The 22866-nt window shown below is 40.3% G+C and overlaps 1 protein-coding gene and 1 pseudogene across 2 annotated transcripts in view; one reads left to right on the plus strand and one right to left on the minus strand.

Annotated features, from left to right (window-relative positions):
• Positions 1 to 1523: 1523 nt before the first annotated feature.
• LOC138022870 (pyroglutamylated RF-amide peptide receptor-like) overlaps positions 1524 to 22866 on the plus strand; it is a 45879-nt gene continuing 24536 nt past the window's right edge. The window contains exons 1-3 of one of the 2 annotated variants that reach the window (XM_068870032.1): positions 1524 to 1613; positions 2826 to 2911; positions 3828 to 3874. Coding sequence is in view for 1 of the 2 variants with exons in the window: in XM_068869897.1 (XP_068725998.1) it covers positions 3748 to 3874 (127 nt within the window). In the remaining variant the exon portion in view is untranslated. Of the gene's footprint in view, positions 1614 to 2825; positions 2912 to 3722; positions 3875 to 22866 lie in introns of those variants that run through there. The other variant, XM_068869897.1, reaches the window with a different exon arrangement.
• LOC138054287 (uncharacterized) lies at positions 20073 to 21204 on the minus strand (annotated as a pseudogene).

Consider the following 22866-nt stretch of genomic DNA (forward strand, 5'->3'; position numbering starts at 1 on the left):
CTATATTGGCAACCCAGTAATTACTGTATGTGCTCCATGTACCTATAGCCGCTGCTAAATTATTAATAAAAGCATTGAGAAAATAAAGATAAAAATATTACAAGAAGACAATCATGCAAGTGTTTACAAGCTGAGTGCTTTTAGACCCTTGCTGTAAGTTTGATTGAACTGAGCACGCCGGCAAAAATGACGTGAACACCTAGCCGTTTCTTCGTCACCATGGGAAAAAATAGCACAAAAATAACATAAGCGTAAATCTAGAAACGTAGGTGATGTAGGAGAACGAACTGTCTTTTTTTTAAGTAGGGCAAAAATGTCTCCAGCCCTCAATTCAAAGCATTCCATTCAAGAAACAGGGCTCTGCATTCGCATTGATCGAGAGCGTTAACAACCTACCAAGTTTCTTCCAGCCTTGCATCCATATTACTGAAAACAAGAATTGGCTTACATAAGTTTAATAAAGCATACTGGAACTGAAAGACTACGTAGAGCAGTGTGGAGAGAAAATCACAACCTCGTGACTATTTGGGGATTTAAGGTTTCAAAACCGCCAAGACTTTGAGTTTTAAACTAAAATCATAAAATATGAACCCTTACATGGAATTGTAGAACATGAATAGTCTCACTGGAGGGCAACTGATGGAATCAGGGCGGGACTGGAAATTTACTAATAAAGTCTCGGAACTGGACTTTGAATTAAGGAATTGCAAGGAACTTTAGAACCAGAACCGGACAAGGAATTGGAATCAAGGAACGAGCTTTTCGATGTATTTTCGACTCAAATGAAATGGTTGTAATTTTGCAGGAGCCCTGAATTTTGGAAACTCAGATCAATAATTTTGATTTTGCTGAATGACTGTTTTAGGGCAACAAGTTAAATTGTGGGATTTGAATAAAGTTACTTTAGAAAAAAAAATGCAACAATAATAGAGTAAAATAATAATGCAAGGCTGGTTGTACGGCTGTAAGAAAATATATATTTTTTGTTAACCCAATATTCCGTAAAGCATGGCTTGACTTCTTCAGGAAGTAAAATGATTTGCCGTTAGCCATTAGTCTGCAGTGCAGGCATATCTTCGAGCAAGTTCAGCGTACGTACGGTTCACCTGTCCATGTATGCCAATGTCATGCTTATTGGACATCCATGTTTTGATCAATTGACACCTGTCAAAACAAGGTATCCGCTGAACAGTATCACGTGACCATATCGCGGGCTCAAGCTTAGAGCTCACCGAGGTCAGCTATTTTTTGCAGTTGACCGCTTACCAGGTACTGGTGTTAGATTGGATTGCAGGCTCATCATAGGTTAACTCACCTAGACATAAACGAGGCTTCATTTTTTGCGCGATTTCTGTTGCTCGAGGCGGCTACACGGCCATACTACATCAAGTATAGTTCTTACACAGTCAACGCATTTTGTGTTCAGGTGGAAAACGGTTTGGAAGATGTTTTATTTCTTCATTTTTCTCTGGTTTCAATTCCGTTTGACATATCATGATATCTGTGGTCCACACTGGTGGCTACGCAGTTGTTCACGTCAAGCATCAGAGGGATATAAACTTAAAGCTGAGTCTTTATTTGTAATTTGCTCAGAGCTGCAGAACAGAATACCAGTAAGAGCTCATACTTAGTGGAAGAAGTTACTCTACAATTTTTTCCTTGGACACTAAAACTTCTGTTATTTTTAAAGTGGATGCGTATTTTAAAAGATGGTTTAATCGGTTCTTCCTTTCTTCAGGAATGAAAATCGAATTTTTATTGTCAACTGTAATTAAATAACAATTCTCTGTACTCTTTTGGACATAAAGAAAAAGTTGATTTGTTTGTTTGTTTTGCTCTAAATGCGAGCAAACAAGAGCTTTTTCAATCCGTTTGTCCAACTGGTTTTCGTTGTGCCTCGACAGTGACAAGAAAATATTGTTATAAACACGTAATCGCAATGAGTTTTCATAAAATTAGGAAGTTTGTTTAAATCACCTAATGCGCCGATCAAACCAAAACTTCAACATCCTATCCGGGCAAAACCCGGGCATTTGAATATCTTCTGTGCCTCCGTGGGGTGGGGAAATTGAACCTGAAGTGTCAGGTTTCAAATAATTTTTTTTCGGGCGCCGAAGTCGCTAACAGCTATAAAACACGTCTTTGGACGCAATGAAAGAGTTTTAAAGGAAGAGATGTAAGTCTTCAAAAGATCTTTATTAAAGACGGGAGGAGCCGACGACGCTTGCTGTTTAGTAGGGTATGACGGACAAATCCGACGAGGGGAAGGGCATTTGAACACCATTTTGGCCCGAGGGGGCGGAAATTTGAACGGTCCATTCTTCAAAAGCTCAAAGTCCCAGGCTCAAAGTCCCGGCAGAAATTTTATGAAACATGACCAAAAAAATTGCCTAAAATCTTTGTCAATTTTTCGATTTATAGACATTTTGCAAGATTTTATAGTCTGTAAATTTTAAGTATTTCTTCTTGTTGTAGCTCCAATAATTTATAAACATTTAACATATATTTTTTAGACCTTTACTCAACAAAACTGTGTAAAATGTCAGTAAAATAAATTTACAGAGATTTTATATTTATCGGGTAAAAGTGTTAAAGTCTGTAAATATATTATTTACAGACATTTTATGAAGTCTGCAAATGGTCAAAATTTTCCATTGTTTTAATATAGCGCTGTAGAAATCTGTGTGGGAATCAAAATCGCGTATTTGTGATCTTCATACAAAATAAAGGGAAATAAAGTTTGCGTCTCGTTTTCAACGTGAACGTCCAACAATAGCGGAAATGCAATGAGCAGTTCTAACGGTAAGTGCTATCTTACTCCGCAGTGCATGGTGACGAGGCAGAATCGTCTGGCGTTTGACAGAGCAAATCTGTAAAGTGTAAAGTGGCCACTGAGAGTTAAAGGGTTAAGGTAAGACCAATTCTACGAAAATCTAGTAATTCATCGGGATTCATTAATGTTTTCTGTCCGATGAAGGTGAGAATAGCATGGGTGCAGGTTCATATTTCAAGCTGGACGAAGCTGAGTCAGAATGTTAAGGAAAAATAAAGTTAGATAGATAGATGGATCGATTGATGGATATGGATATGCAATCAAACTTGAGTATACAGTTTCGAAACGATGATTAAAATATTATCAGTCGATCGTGTTTTTTCTATTCACTCTTTGGCCGTGAAATCCGGAAAAGATGTTTTGTGTTAATTGTTAATTTCAATTTACAGTGTCCCCAATTAGTGCTTCAGCGCTAGAACGACTAGACACTTAAATAAAGTTCCTTTCCTTTCGTTTCGTTTCCTTTTTTTCTTCTATGCATTCTATATTATTCAAAGTTCTTTCAAGAAGACGCAAAAATAATTGATCTAAAGATCAGTTTTCATATCCATCACAGAAGCCATTTGTGGCATCTTTAGATAGAAGATTTCTTAGTAATCGATTCATATCTTGAGCTATTTGCTGAAAGAACAACGAGTCTTTGCTACCATTATTATTTTTAATTATTTCTAAATTCTCTCTTCTAGCTGACAATGTGAAGAACGACTCATTTCCCCGGCACCCTTTATAAGCCACGTAGTTTGAATTAATTTCCTTCAAGTTTTCCCGTCAGCTGTGTCAACAAGTTGATCAGAATGACTTGATGCAAATTTGTTTGAATATTTAAGCAATTTTGATAGTCTTGCCAATTCCCAACGAAAATCATCCCTTCGACCAATTGACTGTTATGGCCGTTTTGGGATGCTTGTACCTTAATGACTATACGTGTACGGTTTACTAGTGAGGGTGTCCCTTTGCAAACTGATGGCCATTTGAGAATTTTGTTTCTCTTCAGCACCATCGTCTTTCAACGTCTGACCCGATTTTGTAACGGACTCAGAGGTATGTTTGATTTTTTTTTTTTTGCGTAAGAGAACATATCTTAAAAATTTGACGGAAATTTTTGCGGTAATTTCACGGTCCCTTGTTGAAAGCTTAAAGTTGGCTCATACAGCAAAAATGTTTAATGAAATTGAGCTGTTTTGGCGTCAGGGAGAGGCCTTATCGATTCTTTTCAAGCTCCGGCAAATTCAAGCATGCTTATAATATAATTACACTGGTAACGAAATAAACAGAAAAATCGTCAACTCTCATCTTATCTGTCATCGTGAAAAATTCTCAATGGTCAAGATAGTGGTGCAATAGCGGCTTGGGATTGCCTTAGACCATTGCAATAATGCCCTCAGGTGTGTAATTGAGGCTACGAGGTGGAATAAAAAGCTCAGTGTAAAATGCTTAAATGGGACTCTACCACTTTTTGGTGTAGTAATGATCACCAAACTAAAGTGGAAATGATTTTCTCATTAACTATTAAAAGCTCTCAGGAAATAGTCAAAGAGGAAACAAGTTTGGTGATTTCAATTTAAATCTTAAAATCCATTAAAACCATTTGACGTGAATGTCATTCGAATGAAAAGTGATTTTTTGATGCCCTACAATCACTTTTTTAGTGGGTTGCCATATGGCAATCTAGTCAGAAACCGACTTAAAATTCGTCGCTTGCTTTTTTTTTCGGTTTTGACTGGGTTGCTATATGGCAATCCGATCGGAAAACGAGTCAAACTTAGTCCTTTTCTTTTATTTCTTCTTTTTTTGTATTGGAAAAACTCTTTCGTGTCACTACCCTGCTAAATGGTGTCTTTGTGCATATAGTCTTCTGCGCGTATTTTGGTAGGTTTCAGGGGTACTAAGAAATGCGCAGATTTCTCTGGCGGACACAATAGAATATTTAATTAACCTGCTATGGCGTCGAAGTCATTGGAACAAAAATGGCGTTTTGGTGGATCTTTAAACAAAATATACCCTTATGGAGCTCGACTGGAACTTCAATTGGATAAACAAGACAGGCGGTGAAAAATAAAAATCTGGAATCTTACAAGAGACGAGTAATGGACTTCAACAACAATCTTTCGCCCATCGAGCCTTAATCAAAAAGAGCTGTATTTCTAATATTTAGCAAGAGTGGTGTTATGTACAACACTGAAAGCAAATGGGAAATTCTCTGGAAACTTACGGGTTTACCAAAGACAGAGAGGGAATCGAACACCTTAATGGGGTTGTCTGACTACTTATATTTATTTGTACTCAATTCTGCACAGTCTTCCGGTAACAAACAGAAAATTCGTTAATTCTTGTTATATTTATTTTGTGCTCACCTCTGCACAGTCTTCAGGTATTAATAATTGGAAATTTGACAGCCAAGAATTATTTGAAAGATAGCTTGTTGTCTATTTTGTGCTTCATTATTCAAGGAAAGGGTTCTTCAGGAAAGGGTTTGTTGCGTTTGGTAATTTCACACGATTGCGTTTCTTATTTTCACGCACGCAATGAAATAGAAACGGTTTTTTGCCTCTAATAGAAAACATGTTGTTTGTTTCAATAAATTTTTCGCCGGAAAAGAACTTGGTGAGGTTTCCGGCCTTTGTGAATATCATGTTTTGTAGTATTCGAGTTTAACAAATTTGCACCGTGGGTTCAAATATGATACGCGAGGATTTGTTATAAGAATGACAGAATTTTTTTCTCTCTGACAAATGATTAATTGGCCGGTAACCAAGTTTTAAACGTCAGAAAAAGATCTGTTTTTTTTTTTCATTATAGTGTAAAATGAAGCTTATTTGGGAAGCCAACAATATTTCTTTAAGTTCCTGGCTATATTGTCATTTTGTGTGACATAGTTCCCTTAACGATTAAGGATTTTTAACCTACGAACATTTAGATAGTAAAAAGCTCCATATTTATTAACCGTTTCCTTTGTTTTTGTGCTTGTCAGCATTGTGATTTGCAACAATTCGCAAGTCTGTTTTTGTATCTCATACATGTTTAGATTCTCATTTACAAACTTTGTTTTGATTGGCCGCTTAACTACATGATTGTGTGAATAGTTCACCCTGACGTCAAAATAGATAAGTTTTTCAGGAACCCGACAAAGAAGGCTTCCTAACCCAACAGACGAAATGTAAATATTCAGTTCAATATTACAACAAAATTAAAAAACCGAAGACGGAAGTTTCTCGGCTAAAATGAACGTTGTTTTATCCTGAAAACGACGAACGATCAACATACTTTTCTGTAGTTTATTCAGTTGACACAAAGTAATCGCGTACGTGCACCTTTATGCTTGCCTAGCAAGTGATCAATTTCTTTCTCTTGACAGCGCATCATCACCGTCCCCTTGATGGGGACCTTGATTAATTGAAGTCAGAGACTGCAGAAATTTAGTGTTTTTGCGATCGATTGTCATTAATCTTTCGATGCAAATTCGATTCAGAGTTACATATATAACTAATTACATACATATAATTACATACGTATATAACTAACTGCAGACAGTACTGTTTCGGCCTTCTGAGCCTCATCAGTGCAGTGCTGATGTCTGGGATGGAGGTACATGTGGTACATCTAAGCCATGCCAGAGTGCTCAAACTAGCGAGCTAGTGAGCATATATATATATACAAAACCATGTTATTCTTTTCTTCATGTCTTTTGGCTTGCCTTTTACTGTTAACTCCAGGCTCTTACGGTACTTTTTGGTGCAGACCTGGCATCATATTAGACTGAGAAGAACCTGAATTATGAAGCGGAAACAACATCTTCAGTCCTTTCTTAGTGTGTGCAATAAACGTTTGCTTAGGGCAACTGCAAGACGTGCATGACATGTGGGAAAACGTCTGTAAGAGCAATTTGCAGTTAATTTTTTTGCAGACTGTGCCCCTGTGATTGGATTTCAAAACTATGTTAACTTAACACTGAGTGACCAAAATTTTAAGACTTAATTTCAAAAAGACAACTGTCTATTTCAACTGAAATTTTCCCGATTTACTGTTCTGCCGTTACTAACTTTAAGTTCTTAAGAGAGCTGGATCCAGGAGAAAATCACACCAAAGGCTCACTAGTTAGAGGATGCAATGGGTGTGTACGCTGCAGAATTAATATGAAGCACGGGAGTTTTGGGCTTTCAGACTTTTAAACTCACGTTTTGCATATATAATAAGCTGCATTCACACTCTGAAAGTTTAAGCGAGTGAGCCTTTGACATCACTTTTCCCTGGATCCAAACCTTTGAAGTCCAATCGGTCAGTTTTGAACGTGCATAATTCGCAAAGTGGATACCTGTGATGCACAGACAAAAAGCCTTCGCCACAAACTTTACCTACAGTCAGACTTCCCAATAGAGCAATCACGGGCCGATGATGAAGATAATAGGTCAATTCAAATCACAATTCAAAGCCAAATTCGAGAGCATCTTCCCTCATCAGTTTAAATAAAGCCGATGTGGCTGCAGAACTTACTGCGAAAGAAGCTGAATTCAACACTCTTCAAGAGCAAGCGCGACCAAAAGAAGAGGTAGCGAGAATGGAAGCAGTACTCGCACGCAGGAAAGCGGAGTTGGAACAGATGGAAGTGATGGTAGGAGCGAGCCTGGTGTTATATCAAGAAGTTGCGAAAGCAGAGGAAATGTCTACCCAGCTGAAGATGATCTCTTACAAATCCTTCCAACCCAGTCAGCCCCCTTTAATCAATCACCACCAGTGGAACATTCCACTGAAGTCAGTGCAAAGGCCTCAAGAACAGAACCTCATCCCATTCCACAGTGGTCTCAAGGAGTAACTCTTCCTCCAGTCCATGGTCCACAGATTAATCAACTATCTTGTTTTTCCCAAGAATTCACTCCAAAGGCAGATACCACCGCTGTGATAATCGCCGCAATAACTGATTTCGTCATTATAACCCATCTTCCGGTACCCGAGCCAAACGTCTTCAGCGGTGAACCTATAAAGTATCCAGATTGGAAGTCGTCTTTCTGCGCCCCTTTAGACAGAAGGAAATTACCTTCAAGTGACAAGATGTACTATCTAAAGCGATACGTGAGCGGATCTGCAAGAGAGGCTATCAGTGGACTCTTCCTGTTGAACTCCCAAGAAGCCTATGGAAGCGCATGGGATATCTTAGATGAGAGATTTGGTCACCCGTTTATAATATCAAAGGCCTACAGAGGCAAACAACAGAGATGGGCGAAGATCGGTACCAGATACCACCGGGGCCCCAGGAAATTCGCCGACTTCTTGTCAAGTGTGGAAACCGCTATGCATGTGGTCCAGGGCCTTGATGTTTTAGACGACTACGTAGAGAATCAGAAGTTGCTCCTCAAGCTACCAGACTGGGTCATTTCTCGATGGAAACGAAAAGCCAACAAGCATCTGAGAGAAGATAATATTTATCCAGGCTTCAAGATGTTTGTTACCCTCGCCATTGCAGAAGCTGACTTAGCATGTAATCCGATCTTCTTCTGCAATGCTGTGAAAGAAGCAGAAATGAAACCGTACGTAAGGGAAAGAGAACCAAAGATGCCAAAGAGAACAGGACTACCTTCTCTGTTAAGGCAAATGAAGAAGATTCTAAGGAATCGAGTACAACAGAAAAAACAGCAGCTCAAATGTACCTTCTGTAAGAAGACAGGCCATCAGTTTGACGGCTGTTCAAAGTTCAAGTTCGAAACACTGGTCATTAGGATGACGTTAGTCAAAGAAAACAGATTGTGTTTCGGATGCTTAAAGAAGGGTCATGCATCTCAAGATTGTCGAAGGAGGTTGACCTGCTCTACCTGTAAGAAGAAACATCCTACCTGTCTCCACGAAGATAGAAGTATTCAAGTGAAGAAGGAAGAAAGAAGACTAGGTGACTCCGTTTGCGCTCCTAAGTCGACTGCATGCGCCTTACAAGGGATCTGGCTATCAACAAGTTCCAGAGCCGACAAAGAAGTGTTGGTATACATCATGATAGACAACCAAAGTGACGCCACATTTGTCTTGGATGAAGTCCGTAGTGGTTAACTCTGTGCTGAGGCAGAGCCGACGAAACTTCGACTTAGCACCATCACAAGTAAAGAAGAACTTGTCGGAAGCCAAAGGGTAAAGGGTCTGCAAGTCAGAGGGTACAATACCAACCTCAAGATTCAAGGACAGTGATTCCCACCGATGAAAGTCACGTACCCACTAAATCAGTTGCCAAGAAATGGGATCATCTACGCTACGTTGGGTTGCTGATCGGATATGACTGTTCCCAAGCACTGACCCCAAGACAAGTTATCGCTGGGAAATTAAGCAAACCATATGGGATCAAAGCAGATCTCGGTGGTAGCATTGTAGCTACCAGTAATGCGAAGAGTGAGAGATCTCTTTGCCACAGAGTTGCTGTACGGTACCTGTTGTAACAAAGAAGGACATTGTAGGAGCGCTGGAGTCTGACTTTAAGGAGAAAAAGGATTCTGAGATGACGTCCAGAGAAGATATGCAGTTCCTTAAGATCATGGAAGAAAATATCAAGAAAGCGGAAGATAGGCAATATGAGATGCCGCTGCCATTCAAGAAACGGCCGCTATTGCCCGATAACCGCACTAATGCAGTCACCTGACTTGAGTTCCTAAAACGAAGATTTCGTAAAGATAGGAAGTACCAAGAAAATTACATCAAATTTATGAACGAAGTTTTGGGCAGAGGGGATACTGAGAAGGCTCCAGACGTCAACGAGAGATTAAAGTGGTACATGCCGCATCACTGGGTTTACCATCCAAAGAAGAGGAAGGTCAGAGTGGTGTTTGACTGATCAGCGAAATTTAAGGGAGCCTCACTGAATGAACATTTGCTCAGTGGACCTTACATGACAAACAGTTTGATCAGTGTCTTGTGCTGGTTCAGGAATTGAAGTATTCGCACGCTGTTAATCGTGACGTAGAGAAAATGTTCCATTAGTTTATTGTTCTTGATGAAGATCGAGATTACCTACGCTTTCTCTAGTGGCCAAACGGTGACGTAAGCCAACCTCCTAAAGAATACAGAAGGATTGTCTACCTTTTCGGAACAACCTCGTCACCTCGTTCTACGAGGTACGGTCTGAAGCACATGGCAAATGAAGACAAGGAAATATATTTTAAACGATCGTGCAGTCATCGAATCTATACCTGAACGTGAGAGAGCTGCCGACGTCAAGTTAGACATACCGTCTGAACAACTTCCGATAGAAAGAGTTCTTGGCGTGCAGTGGTCCTTGGAGTTAGACTGCCTTCGTTTCTCCATTATTCTGAAAGACCAGCCCTTAAAAATAAGAGGAGTATTATCAACGGTGGCGTCTGTGTACGACCCCCTTGGTTTCCTGGCCCTTTTGATGCTATGAGGGAAAAGAATCCTGCAAGAGTTTGGCCTCAACTGGGCCGATCCTCTATCAGAAGACGTCCTGCCACTGTGGGAGCAATGGTCAAACCTCTTACGATTAAAAGAGCTGCAAATGATAAGATGCTTCGAGAAAAAGAATATGGGTAAGAGAAAGACCTGCGAATTGCCCAACTTCGCAGATGCTAGCACATACGGTTACGGACAGTTCTTGTACCTAAGAGTAAGGGACGAAAATGAAAATTTAAACGTAACATTGGGGATGGGCAAATTTCGTGTTGCACCTTCGAAGGTATTTACTGTTCCAAGATTTGAGCTTACAGCAGCGGTTGTTTCAGCCAAGGTTGGTGCGATGCTGCAAGAAGAACTTAACTACGCCAATCTAAAGCAGTACTTCTGGGCGAACTCGAAGGTAGTTCTTGGATACATGAACAACGAGACGAAAATATTTCATACGTTTGTGCCGAACAGAGTTCAGACGATCATGTCCAATTCTGATCCCAAAGAATGGTGGTACATAGATACCAGGAACATTGTGTTGTGTTCTTGGGCAAGACACTTTAATCTCACGGTGCCTCTCTCCGCCCAGGTGTATAAATGGGTACCGGCAAAATGCTGGGGTAACCCTGCGATGGACTAGCATCCCATCCAGGGGGGACTAGGAATACTCCTAGTTGCTTCATGCTAATGAAACCGGAAATAAGTGCCGGCCTGATGAGCCTTCTGGCTCGTAAGCAGAGACTTTACTTTTTAGATACCATGAACAATCCATCTGACTATGCGTCAAGAGGATTAAGGGTTGAAGAGCTGATGAATTCCAATTGCTTTAATGGACCCTCATTCCTCCGGGAAAAGAATATTCCAATTGAAGGATAAAAAATTCCTGCGTTTTAGATTGGTGATTCAGAGGTCAAAACTAATGTGCCTACGACTTCAGCCGAAGATTCCTTCAGTATACTTGACTGTATTTCGAAATATTCTAGTTAGGTCAAGGCAGTTGCACTAATCACGTGTCTCAAGAGAGGTTTCAAGAAGAATAAGTCGAGAACAGTCACCATAACTGTGGCTGAAAGAGAAGATACTGAAACGCTTATCCTTAAGGAAGTACAACGCACAGCTTTCGCAGATGAAATCACAAGACAGCAGCAAAGAAAGCAGTGGCAAATGCAAGTTGAATCGTTTCTTTGATGACCATGGATTACTGGGAGTTGGTGGAAGACTGGAAAAATCTTCCCTTCCCTTTGAAACAAAACGTCCCATCATCATTTTACCAAGAGGTTCTCATGTCAACAAATTTAATGATCGATCACTACCATCAGAAAGTGAATCATCAAGGGAAAGGATTGAGCAAGAACGAGATTCTTTTTAATGGGCTATGGATTGTAAATCTCTCTGCTGCAGTATCTTCCCACATCTATAGATGTGTACAATGCAGACGTCAAAGACGGCCAATCGAAGGTCAAAAGAAGGCCAATCTCACCCCTCCCTTTACCTACTGTGGTATGGACTGCTTCGGACTATTCAATCAGAGAAGGCCGCAAAGATTTGTTGAGGTATGCAGTAATATTTACTTGCATGAGTTCACGAGCAGTTCATATGGAAGAATTACATGACATGACAACAGACGTCTTTATAAATGCCTTAAGATGCTTCATGGCCATTCGAGAACCAGTTCGACAGTTGAGGTCTGATCAAGGAACAAACTTTGTATGAGCAAGGAACGAACTGGCAAGTGCTCTCAAAGAGTTAGATAATGGCAGGATTCATTTATTGGAAAATCGTTGCGACTTCGTCATGAATGTTCCCTACTCCAGTCGCTGGGGAGGAGTATGGGAAAGGCAGATCAGAACAACCAGAAGCATCTTGAGCACTGTTCTCGGCCAGTATAAAGGACGTCTTGATAAGTCAACTCTTCGTACCTTCCTAATGAAGCTATGGCTATTATCAACAATCAACCAATGACCCACCAATGTCTGAATGATCCGAAGAGTTTGCAACCTTTAAGTCCGAACCATCAATTGAAGATGAAGACCAAGATACTGCCCCCACCTCCTGGAAACTTTGTTCCAGCCTGCTCTCTCTCAGTGGTGGGAGAGAAGGAAAGCCTGCACGAGTAGCTCTGAATTTTGAATGCAGCCTCCTGACGTCACGCTGAGAGAGCTGTCAAACACTAGCCAATCAGCGCGCACCCAAAGTAAACATTGAAAAACAGCAGGTTGCAGGGATGGCGCAGTGGTGAGAGCACTGGCCTCCCACCGATGTGGCCCGGGTTCGATTTCCATACTCAGCGTTATATGTGGGTTGAGTTTGTTGGTTCTCTACTCTGCACCGAGAGGCTTTCCCCTCCCCTCAAAAAAAGAAAAAAATTGACTTGATTTGCGTTACTTGTCAATTTCAGTTTACAGTGTCCCCAATTAGTGCTCCAGCGCTAGAACGACTAGACACTTAAATAAAGTTCCTTTCCTTTTCTTTCAAGCCACGCGTTGTGTATTTCAAATCGCTCGAGGCAGAAACTCCCAAATACTGTAAAGGAAGGAAGCCTTCGCCAGAAAATCGTAACAACTACTGGCAATGCTGTAAAGCGTAGCTGAATATTCTGTACCGTAATTCGTCGAAGTCCCTTTCCACAGAAAATGTGTTTTGTTCGTAAGAGAAAAACTTAGCACAAACTTGAAATGACGGGAAGCGTAATAGAGAAATGCCTGTTCCCTGACCGCATCTTCACTGTGTGAGACTCGTCGACCACAACTGCTGCCAAATTTCGGTAAAGCGAAGCGGAGTTATCTTTTTTTTAAATTTATTTCTATGAAATACTCACACTTTGATACTAGACAGATATTCTAATACGGACACCATTTTATTTCAAATGCTTATCGAGTATTTGTGATAACAGATATGTATTTTATTTTTGAAAATTGGAATATTTTGTTTTCAAGTGTATTGGAGTATTGCGGAGTTACCAGGAGAGTGGAGCAGCCTTTTCGGCTTAACCAAATACTTGTTAAATCGTGTAGAGTTCCTCTATCGTTAAATAAGCAAATGACACAGCCGAAAGGCCCAAGTTTTGTCCACATGTCATCTGTGATAATGCTTTGTCGAGGACAGGAAACTACCATGGTGACATGAAGTCGCCCTCGTTGCATTTTGTTGGAAAATAAGATCAGTCCGAAATTTTGACAAGGAAGGAAGCTCTGCCCAACATTCGATCTTCGAACGACCTGTACAGAAGGTGGTTCTCCTCCTGGATGGAATGAACTACAGTATGTCGCCCAGTATCCGACCGGTACCAGCATCCGACCAGCTAAAAACTAATTTCAATTTTTGAAACGCCCCTATTAGTTTACGGAAAACGAAGGAAACCGAACATTTAAGCTTTGAGATGCACGTTTTGGCGGGCTTTAAGCTTTAGGATCATTTGCAAAAGGCGCCGTTCTGTTCAGTTGAGTGGTCGGAGTATTCCTGGCTATTATTTACGCTTTTCACTGCACAGTAAAACGACCGCTATTGAAGAAAGGATTTGTAAATCATGATACATTTGAAGGAACGTTTCGATATTTGCAGTGAGTATTCTCAAAGAATTCAAGGAATTATAATAATTTTCAATTAGTCCTGAAATGAACTGTTTCTAGCTAGAATAACGGAGGCCAGAATCGTCAACAATTTTTTCACTAATCGTGCCTAGAATACGACCAGTTTTTTTGTCTACTGTGCAAAAATCATTGCATAAGCTGCAGTCGTGATTAATTTCATATCGTTAACTTTAAATGATCTGCGTGTAGTGTAATGCTATTCTGAAACAACTCAATTAAAATCTTTTCAGTGCTTTATCGAGCGGAATTATTTTCCGTGTGTTGCATCTCACCGCACTTTGCATAACTACCGGATTCTCAGTCGTCGTAAGTCGTCCAAATTCTAATGGCAAAGTACTTTTCAAGAGCAAAGGAAGACAAAAATATCTCTTCCCCGCCGAAAGTTACGTTTAATTACATTGTTATTCATGTGGTTGCATACTGGGCTCGCTTGTCGGATACTGGGCTGCAATGGACATTTGTAAAAATGCAAATTGCACTGGCGGAACCGAATGTAAAAACGCAAAGCTTGTTTTCCCATATTACATACTAAATTTATTGCTTCAGGGCCAAATTTCACAGCTTTTGCGGCTAAGGAAGGAAAATTATAGCAGTTTTAAACTGAAGTGGTTGGACATTGGGCAACATACTGTAGAGCAGTGCCAGTATCTTGCTTGACTCATGCCATCGATGTTTGACGGTTTACGCGGTAATTATTCACGTTTTTTCTTATTGATTCCATTTAGAGTGAATGCACTAATTGTGAACTACTCAAACTTAGCTGATCATGGAAATCAGAAAATCCTTAATAACTTGGTGGGAGTGTAACTACCGTCAAGTAATTTACCATAAGAAGCCTTTTTTTGCTTAAGGTTTTGCGTCTTATAGAATACTACATGTACTAAGTTACCGTTCGAGTCTTTCCGCTGTTTTCCCCCAAAGTTCCCCAAAAGAGAGTAGAGAGCTTTTAACAGGATGCGCGAGGTAGAATTTATGCCATGTTTGTACTCAGATATGATTCAGCTTTTTCACGCGACAATAATCGCGACATTTCTTAGCAAGCTAGTAACTTACGTTAGTTTTTGTTGACATAAGCGGAGCAAGTCAACGCCTAAGTTTAAGTTTTTCAGCTTCAAGCTTTCTCAAGTTTCTTCAAGTTTTCAGCTCCAAGTTTCATCAAGCTTTTTCAAGTGTTTAACATTGTTTTAGTGATTGCAAGGGCAGCACAAAGGTAATTATTTTGCCTCTGCACAACTAGTTTTAGCTTACACGATTCTTTAGCCTCGCCGCTTTATCGTTAGATTTGCTCTAATCGTGCGCAACGTTTCTATTAGGAAACTAACCCCAAAATTACAATACTTTCCCCGTACTCTTAGTTTAGAACAATCAACTACTAATTTTCTACATTTGCAAGGTCACCAATGTCTCAATTCATTACATAAAAACAAACTGACCTGCTCCCAACTGAGTGCTTACATCACAACACTTTAACTTATACATCTATATTTACCTATACAGTTTTAACCAAAGGAAAAAAAGAAATTAAAAAGGTAATACTGTTGGCAACTTAAATTTTAATTTTTAAGGGGACCAGGACCAAGTCAACAAATTGACAACAAGAAAGATTTCAAAGGCTCCCATTTCTTCTGACTAAAACTAGCGCTGATTTTTTTTTCTATTTCATTGATGTGTTTCAGATAGTGAAAAAATAATCGGTAGATTTGGGGAGCATTCTTTCAGCTTACACAGCCAAATACAGCATTTATCATGTAAGCAGAGCACAAATTAATCTGTAGTTTGTATTGTGAGTTATCAGGTCTTGAGCACAGAGATGTACCGATTTGTAAGATTCTTCCCTTGGCGACATTACATATCATTGCAGCCACGAGGACAGACTGATCCGTTTCGTAAATACTTCCGCTCTCTCCTGCAATACAAAAATAAAAAAAAAATAAAAAGAACGAAAAAACTGTTTAAAAGCATCGTTGTTGTCAACGTCTATAGGATAGTAATTTAGCGCTGTGTATTTTTCTCTGAAAGTATTCTTTGTTTGATATTTGATGAATTCACTAGCTATGTTTTCGTACTCCACTTAAGTCCCTACTATTGTCATTGATTCGTTGTAAAATAAGAAATTGTCCATTACTTTAAGACTTCCTTCCCGGCGCTGCATCCGATCCGTCCCTATTATAGTAGCGATTGTGATTTTTGAGCAAACTTAGTATTAATGAGGAAGTTTAATTAATATTAAAAGCCTCCTGATTTCGCTTGAAGCTTCCTCGTCACCTTTATCGTTGTATTTGTTTTATATTTGTTATTTTTCTCTCTTAATTAATTGTGTGGCAAATTATTGAATCAATAAAGAATATTCATATGCCCACGCAACAAATCATGCTTTCATTTCATATGCACGAAACCACTTTCCATGATGTAGTACCTTCAGAGGAGTCTTTACAGGATAGAGGATTTTCGCAGTTAAGATCGCGGTGATGTTTCTACTTTTGTTTTATTTGCTCGCCTTTTTACTGAATAATTCCAAGATTTCTTTCAATCGCGTGCAATCATATACTCTTCTGCTTCTCCTTTTTCTTCTCTTGCGCCATTTAAGATTTTTGCCATCATCATTCATGATTGCAAATAACTTTAGTTGATGAGAGTTACAGGCTAAAACGTGTCAATAAGAATGCATTTTCAAACCGTCGACACAGCAGTGCATATCATGACACAGAACTCATTATGCATCTGGACGATGTTTATCTTTTAGCACGTTTTCGAAGGTGCACTATAAAACGGTTCACTTCGTCGAGACGCACAATGTGTTTTTCGCCTGTCTTTCACACAGGACGAATTAAACGACGAACTAAAAGAAATTAAAAGGAATTGCCCAACGTCGTTCAGATGCATTATGCATCTCTAGTATAACACGGCCAATGACTGAAAAAGGGACTATTGACAGAAAAAGAGCATCATCAAAAGTGTGGAAAAGGAAAACAGCGGGCGAGAACAAATTGGAATGGGGAAATTGGTATCAAGATTGTGGAAAGAACTTTTATGCTTTCCCATATGCGAAAAATATAATTCCAACTACAGAAGGCTAGGCCGCTTTTCCTGAACCTAGTTTACAGGGGGCCCCATAGAATGACAGAAAAACATTGGATGGACTAAAGAACGACAAAGCATCATAATTCGAAAACTAATGATGCACACGCCACCCAAAGGAAAAGCGGCGCACCAAAAGCAGAAAGGAGCCAGTGAAGTTAGCAGAGTCTGCTGACCTTGCTGATGAGGCTCAGTGCAACTGATAAGAAACGCATCTCTCTGGCTTAAAGGAAAAATGTTACTGTATAAACAATGAAAGCTAACAAATACCGAAAGCATTCTCGGGAAAACATAACAAAGGAAGGTTGGCCTGAGAATGCTGCCCTTGCTTATCAAATTCAGGCCAACATTCAAAGTTCAGATTAGAGCGAACTAAATAAAGTAAAGAGATCAATGCTGAACGAAAACAAGACCTCGCCACCTGAAAAGAAAACTGTACCCCTAGCGACAGGTCTGCTGCCCCTGCTAAGGAGGCCTATCGCTAGGGGAGGATGCCAAGGCAACACACCCTGCCTGTTGCTAGGGCTAGTTTGACATTGATTGTAAGCGAATGTATTTCAAAAAGGTATTAGACTTCCAGCGCCCCATGGCCCTAATGTGCGCATCAGACATCCCCTTATCAGCAGCATGTGTTGCAGCACCGATGTGAAAACTATGGATTTTATACCTGGACGGATCAAGACCGCAGAACTTAAGCACCGTGGAAAGCTTATCTGTAAAGATTGATCGAGGCACAGGAGAGCCATTAGGGCTTTTAAAAAAGGGGCCAGGGTTGTGACCTCGTGCTTGTAAATAAGCCAATAAACGTTGCACAGGGCAGCAAGTATTTTGACGGGAAAAGACTAAGGAAAAGGGGGATTGGTTGTAATTATGCTTATAATTGAGAAATGTGACTTTAAAGGCCTCAGCTTCTTGCTTATCATTCACTAATTTTTAAACTTGGCGTAGATGGATGGTGGTGCCTGAAGCTGATGCAGTGATTTCCCCCACCCTGGCAAATGTGTAAAATGCAAACAAGAACAATGCCTGAAATCGACATGTGTTGAAAAAAAGAATCCGCAAGCTGAGATGCGGCCCAAACTATCCTATGGAGAATTGGCAGAGTAATTGGGAGCCTGCTGTCAAGGCGAAAGCCAATCTCCCCATACCCTTTAAGCATCTGGTTGATAAAAAAGGTTTTAGTTGGATCATGCAAACCTGCTAACTTGTGGTTATAACCAATTGCCGAAACATAAGTGTTAACAGTGGATGAAGCGTAATGACGATCGAAGAGATACGCAATGAAGAGGGCTAAAGTAGGAGGTGAAATGGGAATATCTGCACTAGTACCTGGTAAGGTATTAAAAAGGAATTGATAAAAAAGCTTCCACGCTCTCTTGTAAGTAGGAATGGACGATGGTTGCAGGCTGGTTTTGACAAGAGGTAAAACTATATTTGCCAATTCTGCGGCTGCAGGTGATGGGGGATGTCTGTTGGTGATTGATCCATGGAGGCCGGTGTCATTTGAAGAAATTTTTGGATCTGCAAGCCAGACAAAGAAAGGAAGGAAAGGAACTTTATTTAAGTGTCTAGTCGTTCTAGCGCTGAAGCACTAATTGGGGACACTGTAAATTGAAATTAACAATTAACACAACTCAAGTCAAATGTTAGTTTTTGAGGAGAGGGGAAACCGGAGTACACGGAGGAAATCTCTCAGTGCAGAGTAGAGAACCAACAAACTCAACCCACATATTACGCCGAGTCTGGGAATCAAACCTGGGCCACATTGGTGGTAGCCGAGTGCTCTCACCACTGCGACATCTCTGGTTTAGCTTTGAATAAGATATTATATTTTAAGCAGATCAAAACCATTTTAGGCACAAAAAACATAAGGTGCTGGTCTTTGCATGATTGCTCATAGCATTACCCCAGAGAAACAAGCTGAGGACATAGGGAAGAAGTCCAAGGCAGCAAAGTTATACGTGGTCCACGATGGTGGCCAGGACCCATAGCATCAGTGATTTTGGAAGAGAGCACCAAAACCTAGCGAGCCAGAGGCATCAGTGTAGAGATTCAAGAGCTCCGAAGTATGCCAAAAATCTTCCAAGAAAAAATATTTGCAATTATATTCATCTAACAATTCCTGCAAAACTTCTAAATCAGCCTTCACCTCTTTTTTGAGGCGAATAAAATGAAACGGTGACTGGAAGCCAACGGTAAGATCAATAAGTCTGCGCAAAAAGGCTCTGCCTGGCAGAATAATAGAACATGCAGAAGACCGGTTAATGATTGGACTTCCCTTAATGTCACCTTTTTCCTCTTAAGAAAGTCAGCAATTAGGTCTTTTCACTTAGAAATTTTTTTCTTCAGACAAGCGAGCTTCTAACTGAATGGTATCCAATTCAATTCCTGCAAATGACAAGGTAGTGGCTGACCGTATAGATCTACAAAGAGATTAAGCTGTCGCTTGCATATTTCACGAGAAGCAGCAATATCAAAAAATCATCGAGAAGGTGAATAATATGACTGATGGGCCACTTGTTCTGGGTCACCCATTCCAAAGCAGAGCTGAATAACTCAAAAGTGCGACACGAACTGGAACAGATCATGGGCATGCATTTATCAAAGTAATATTGATCACGCCACTTCATATCCAGTAAATTATAATCAGTAGGGTGAACAGGTATAATTCTGAAAGCATTTTTGATGTCTGTTTTATTCAAAAAGCACCCTGTGCGAGCTGCTCGGATATGCCTAATGGCATCAGCGATCGTTGCATAGCGGACACTAGAAAATTCAGGAGAAATACTGTCATTGACCGAGGAACCCTTAGGATAAGACAAGTGGTGCATGAGTCTAAACTCACTGGGTGTCTTCTTTGGGATGACACACAGTGGTGACACTCTGAATGGAGATAAAGGAGGCATCTCAAATGGGCCCGACAGACGACCGGCGAAAAGTTCCTTTTCTAAGTAAGTAAGTAAGTAAGTAAGTAAGTAAGTAAGTAAGTAAGTAAGTAAGTAAGTAAGTAAGTAAGTAAGTAAGTAAGTAAGTAAGTAAGTAAGTAAGTAAGTAAGTAAGTAAGTAAGTAAGTAAGTAAGTAAGTAAGTAAGTAAGTAAAGATCTTTATTATTAAAAAACATCCCCACAAACAAACGTGTGAGTTTACAATAAGAATAATATTCTATACTAATATTCGATACTACTATACAATTAAAATAGACTTAAACAAAGCTAAATAGGCATCTGTTAATAAAGCATCGTTTGAACCTCTCGGTTCTCACACGTGGCAACATAAAATCATGGCCCCTGCTTCTTAAAAAACGTGATCTTTGTGGAGGACGAAGGTCATAGAGAGGATGAGCTACATGATGTTGTTCCATAACTGCCTATCTCTTAAAACGATGTAACTGGTCATTGGGGTGTACTTGGAGGTATATCCATATCGCAGAGCACGCCTACAAAACTTATCAATCTGTGCAATGTATTTTCCCTAGTGGGAACAGGCCCATACTTCCAATGCATATAAAAATATTGACATTATGAGGCTATCAAATAACACAGTCAACTCCGATAAGGAGTAGCCGCCAAAGTACTTGCAGACCCTCAAAATGTAAAGTCTTGAATTGGCCTTGCCAAGCATATGCTCAAATTGAGTATCCCAGTTGCACAGGTCTTCATTAAATGTTACTCCTAACAATTTCAACTCCTTCTTCCTAGCTATCCCATCAATATCACCTGGAGGAGTTTCTCTGGTCTTCCCTCTTACTACCATTTCAGAGGTCTTCTTGAAATTTAACGTCATCTTGTTGTCGTCTGCCCAGAGTTTGATGCTGCAAACTTCTTGATGTGATGGGTCAATCTGACCTGGGCTTGACCTGATAGGTACACTAACTGTGATGTCATCAGCATATTTAATCAGTAGTGAACTTGAACTAACAGGCTTGATGTCGTTCAGCATGATGGAAAACAGAATAGGACCAAGAACAGTCCCCTGTGGGACACCTTTGTTAATACTGAGGAACTCTGTTACAGCACCATCCCCCACGACTCTTTGTTGGCGGTCACACAGGAAGCTGATCACCCAGTTGATGATATATGGGTTAATGTCATAGGACTTTAGTTTGTCACACAAGACTCGATGGGAAACATAATCAAAAGCTTTACTAAAGTCGAATGATAGTACCCGAACAAAATCTGCATCCTTGTCCTGCCAATTCAGCCAATAATGTTGACACTTGATTAGAGCCATAGATGTACTGCGGCCTTCCATATAAGCAAACTGGTCGGGCCGATCTCATCCTTAAGCACAGGAGACAGTTCTTGTTTGCAAACAAACCGTTCAAAGATCCTCATTATGATATTAGATAATGAGATTGGTCGCAGCTGATTACATTCCGTTAGAGGAGATTCTTTGGGAGTGGGTAAAACATGTGCTAGTTTCCACAGTGTTGGAACAGCTTGATGAATTAATGAACTCAGTCTGTTGAAGATTGCCGTAATCACAGGTGCAAGATGATGGGAATAATCACGCCAGAACCAATATGGAAACTCATCCGGTCCAGATGCAGTTCTCTTCTGGTGTTTAACAGTTTTCTAACAGCATTTTCATCCACAATTGGAATACGAGTTCCAACAGGTATTTCAAGAGGCTCAGGAGCTTCTTTGGTGCAATCCGTATTAATGGACTGAGAATATGCGTTGATGACAACTGGAGATAATACTGAACTACAAGTGTTCCCTGTGAGTTTCTCCCCGTAATTCGGTTAGCAGTTTCCCACCATCCTCTGGAACATCTACTGTGCTTCTCCCGCTCCTTGTTAACAGCATTCACCTGGTTCATGCGAATGAAAGTATTGATTTTCTCCTGGAGAATCAGGTTTTCCACATGGCTACCTCTGTGTGCAGTACGATATTAGAAAGGTGTTTAACCAAGGGGGACATGTAAAGAGGGTCTCTTGATTACACCTTGACACGGATTAGTGGGAAGCTCTCGTGGAACATTGCATACAACCTTGAGTTTAGCTAGACACTTTCTTCTGGATCAGTCGAGATCCAGTCAAAAGCTTTTAGTTTTGATTCCATATTGATTTTATGATGGTCTCTTGTGTCCCGAAAACTGATGTATTTTCTTTGAGGCTTTGTTGGAATTAAGTGCGATTCAATGGCGACGAGATGGTCAGACCTCACGAGTCCCTTATGTGTTTTGCCTGTCTCCCAAATTAGTGGAGCGTTAGTCAAGAAAACATCAATTGTTTTTTCACCTCTAGTTGGAACCCTGACCATCTGATGCAGGTCGTGCTGTTGCATAAGATCCTTTATCCTTAGCTTGCTAACAGGATCTGCTCGCAAGAGTCAGATATAAATTCCAGGAGATCGTTAGCATCATAGATAGGGTCAGGTGGGTGGTAAACACAAGCTACATAATGATTCAGAATTATGAGTAGTGATCTTGCACCAAACAGTTTCAGAATCAAAATCCTCCTTGACATTGAGGGGCTTAATTTTCCAGTCATTCCTACAAATAACTGCTACCACACCTCCAGCTCTTTCTCCTGCGCGATCTTTACGAACCATCACATAACCATCGGGACAAATCGAGTGAGACAGAATTTTCTACTGCATCCATGACTCAGAGATAAAACAAATGTCGATATTATTAGTACTCAGTTCAGCATACAAAGCAGGGGCTGCGTCAGCTTTTACCAAAGACCGGGCGTTGAGGATCATACATTTTGGCACCAGCCGTTGGGCAGTTGCAGCTGACTGACTGAATGTGTGACTGCTACAGGTGTTGCGTGACGGCCGGCGTGGTTCAACAATGGGAATATTGAAGAGCAGATTATTTCGCCTTTCTTTGACTTTCCTTCTAGCTCTGCAACCTCGATAGCCTCTTTTTAATTTTGTTGTTATTTCCAGTCGATGAAAAACTCGATTCCGTGCCCCCCATGTACAATTGACAGCGGTGAAGCACATCCCAAGATGTACCGAGTGACTTGATAAAATGTCTTGAAAATT

This window comes from Montipora capricornis, chromosome 1 (assembly GCF_036669925.1).
Source record: "Montipora capricornis isolate CH-2021 chromosome 1, ASM3666992v2, whole genome shotgun sequence".
NCBI lineage: Eukaryota > Metazoa > Cnidaria > Anthozoa > Scleractinia > Acroporidae > Montipora > Montipora capricornis.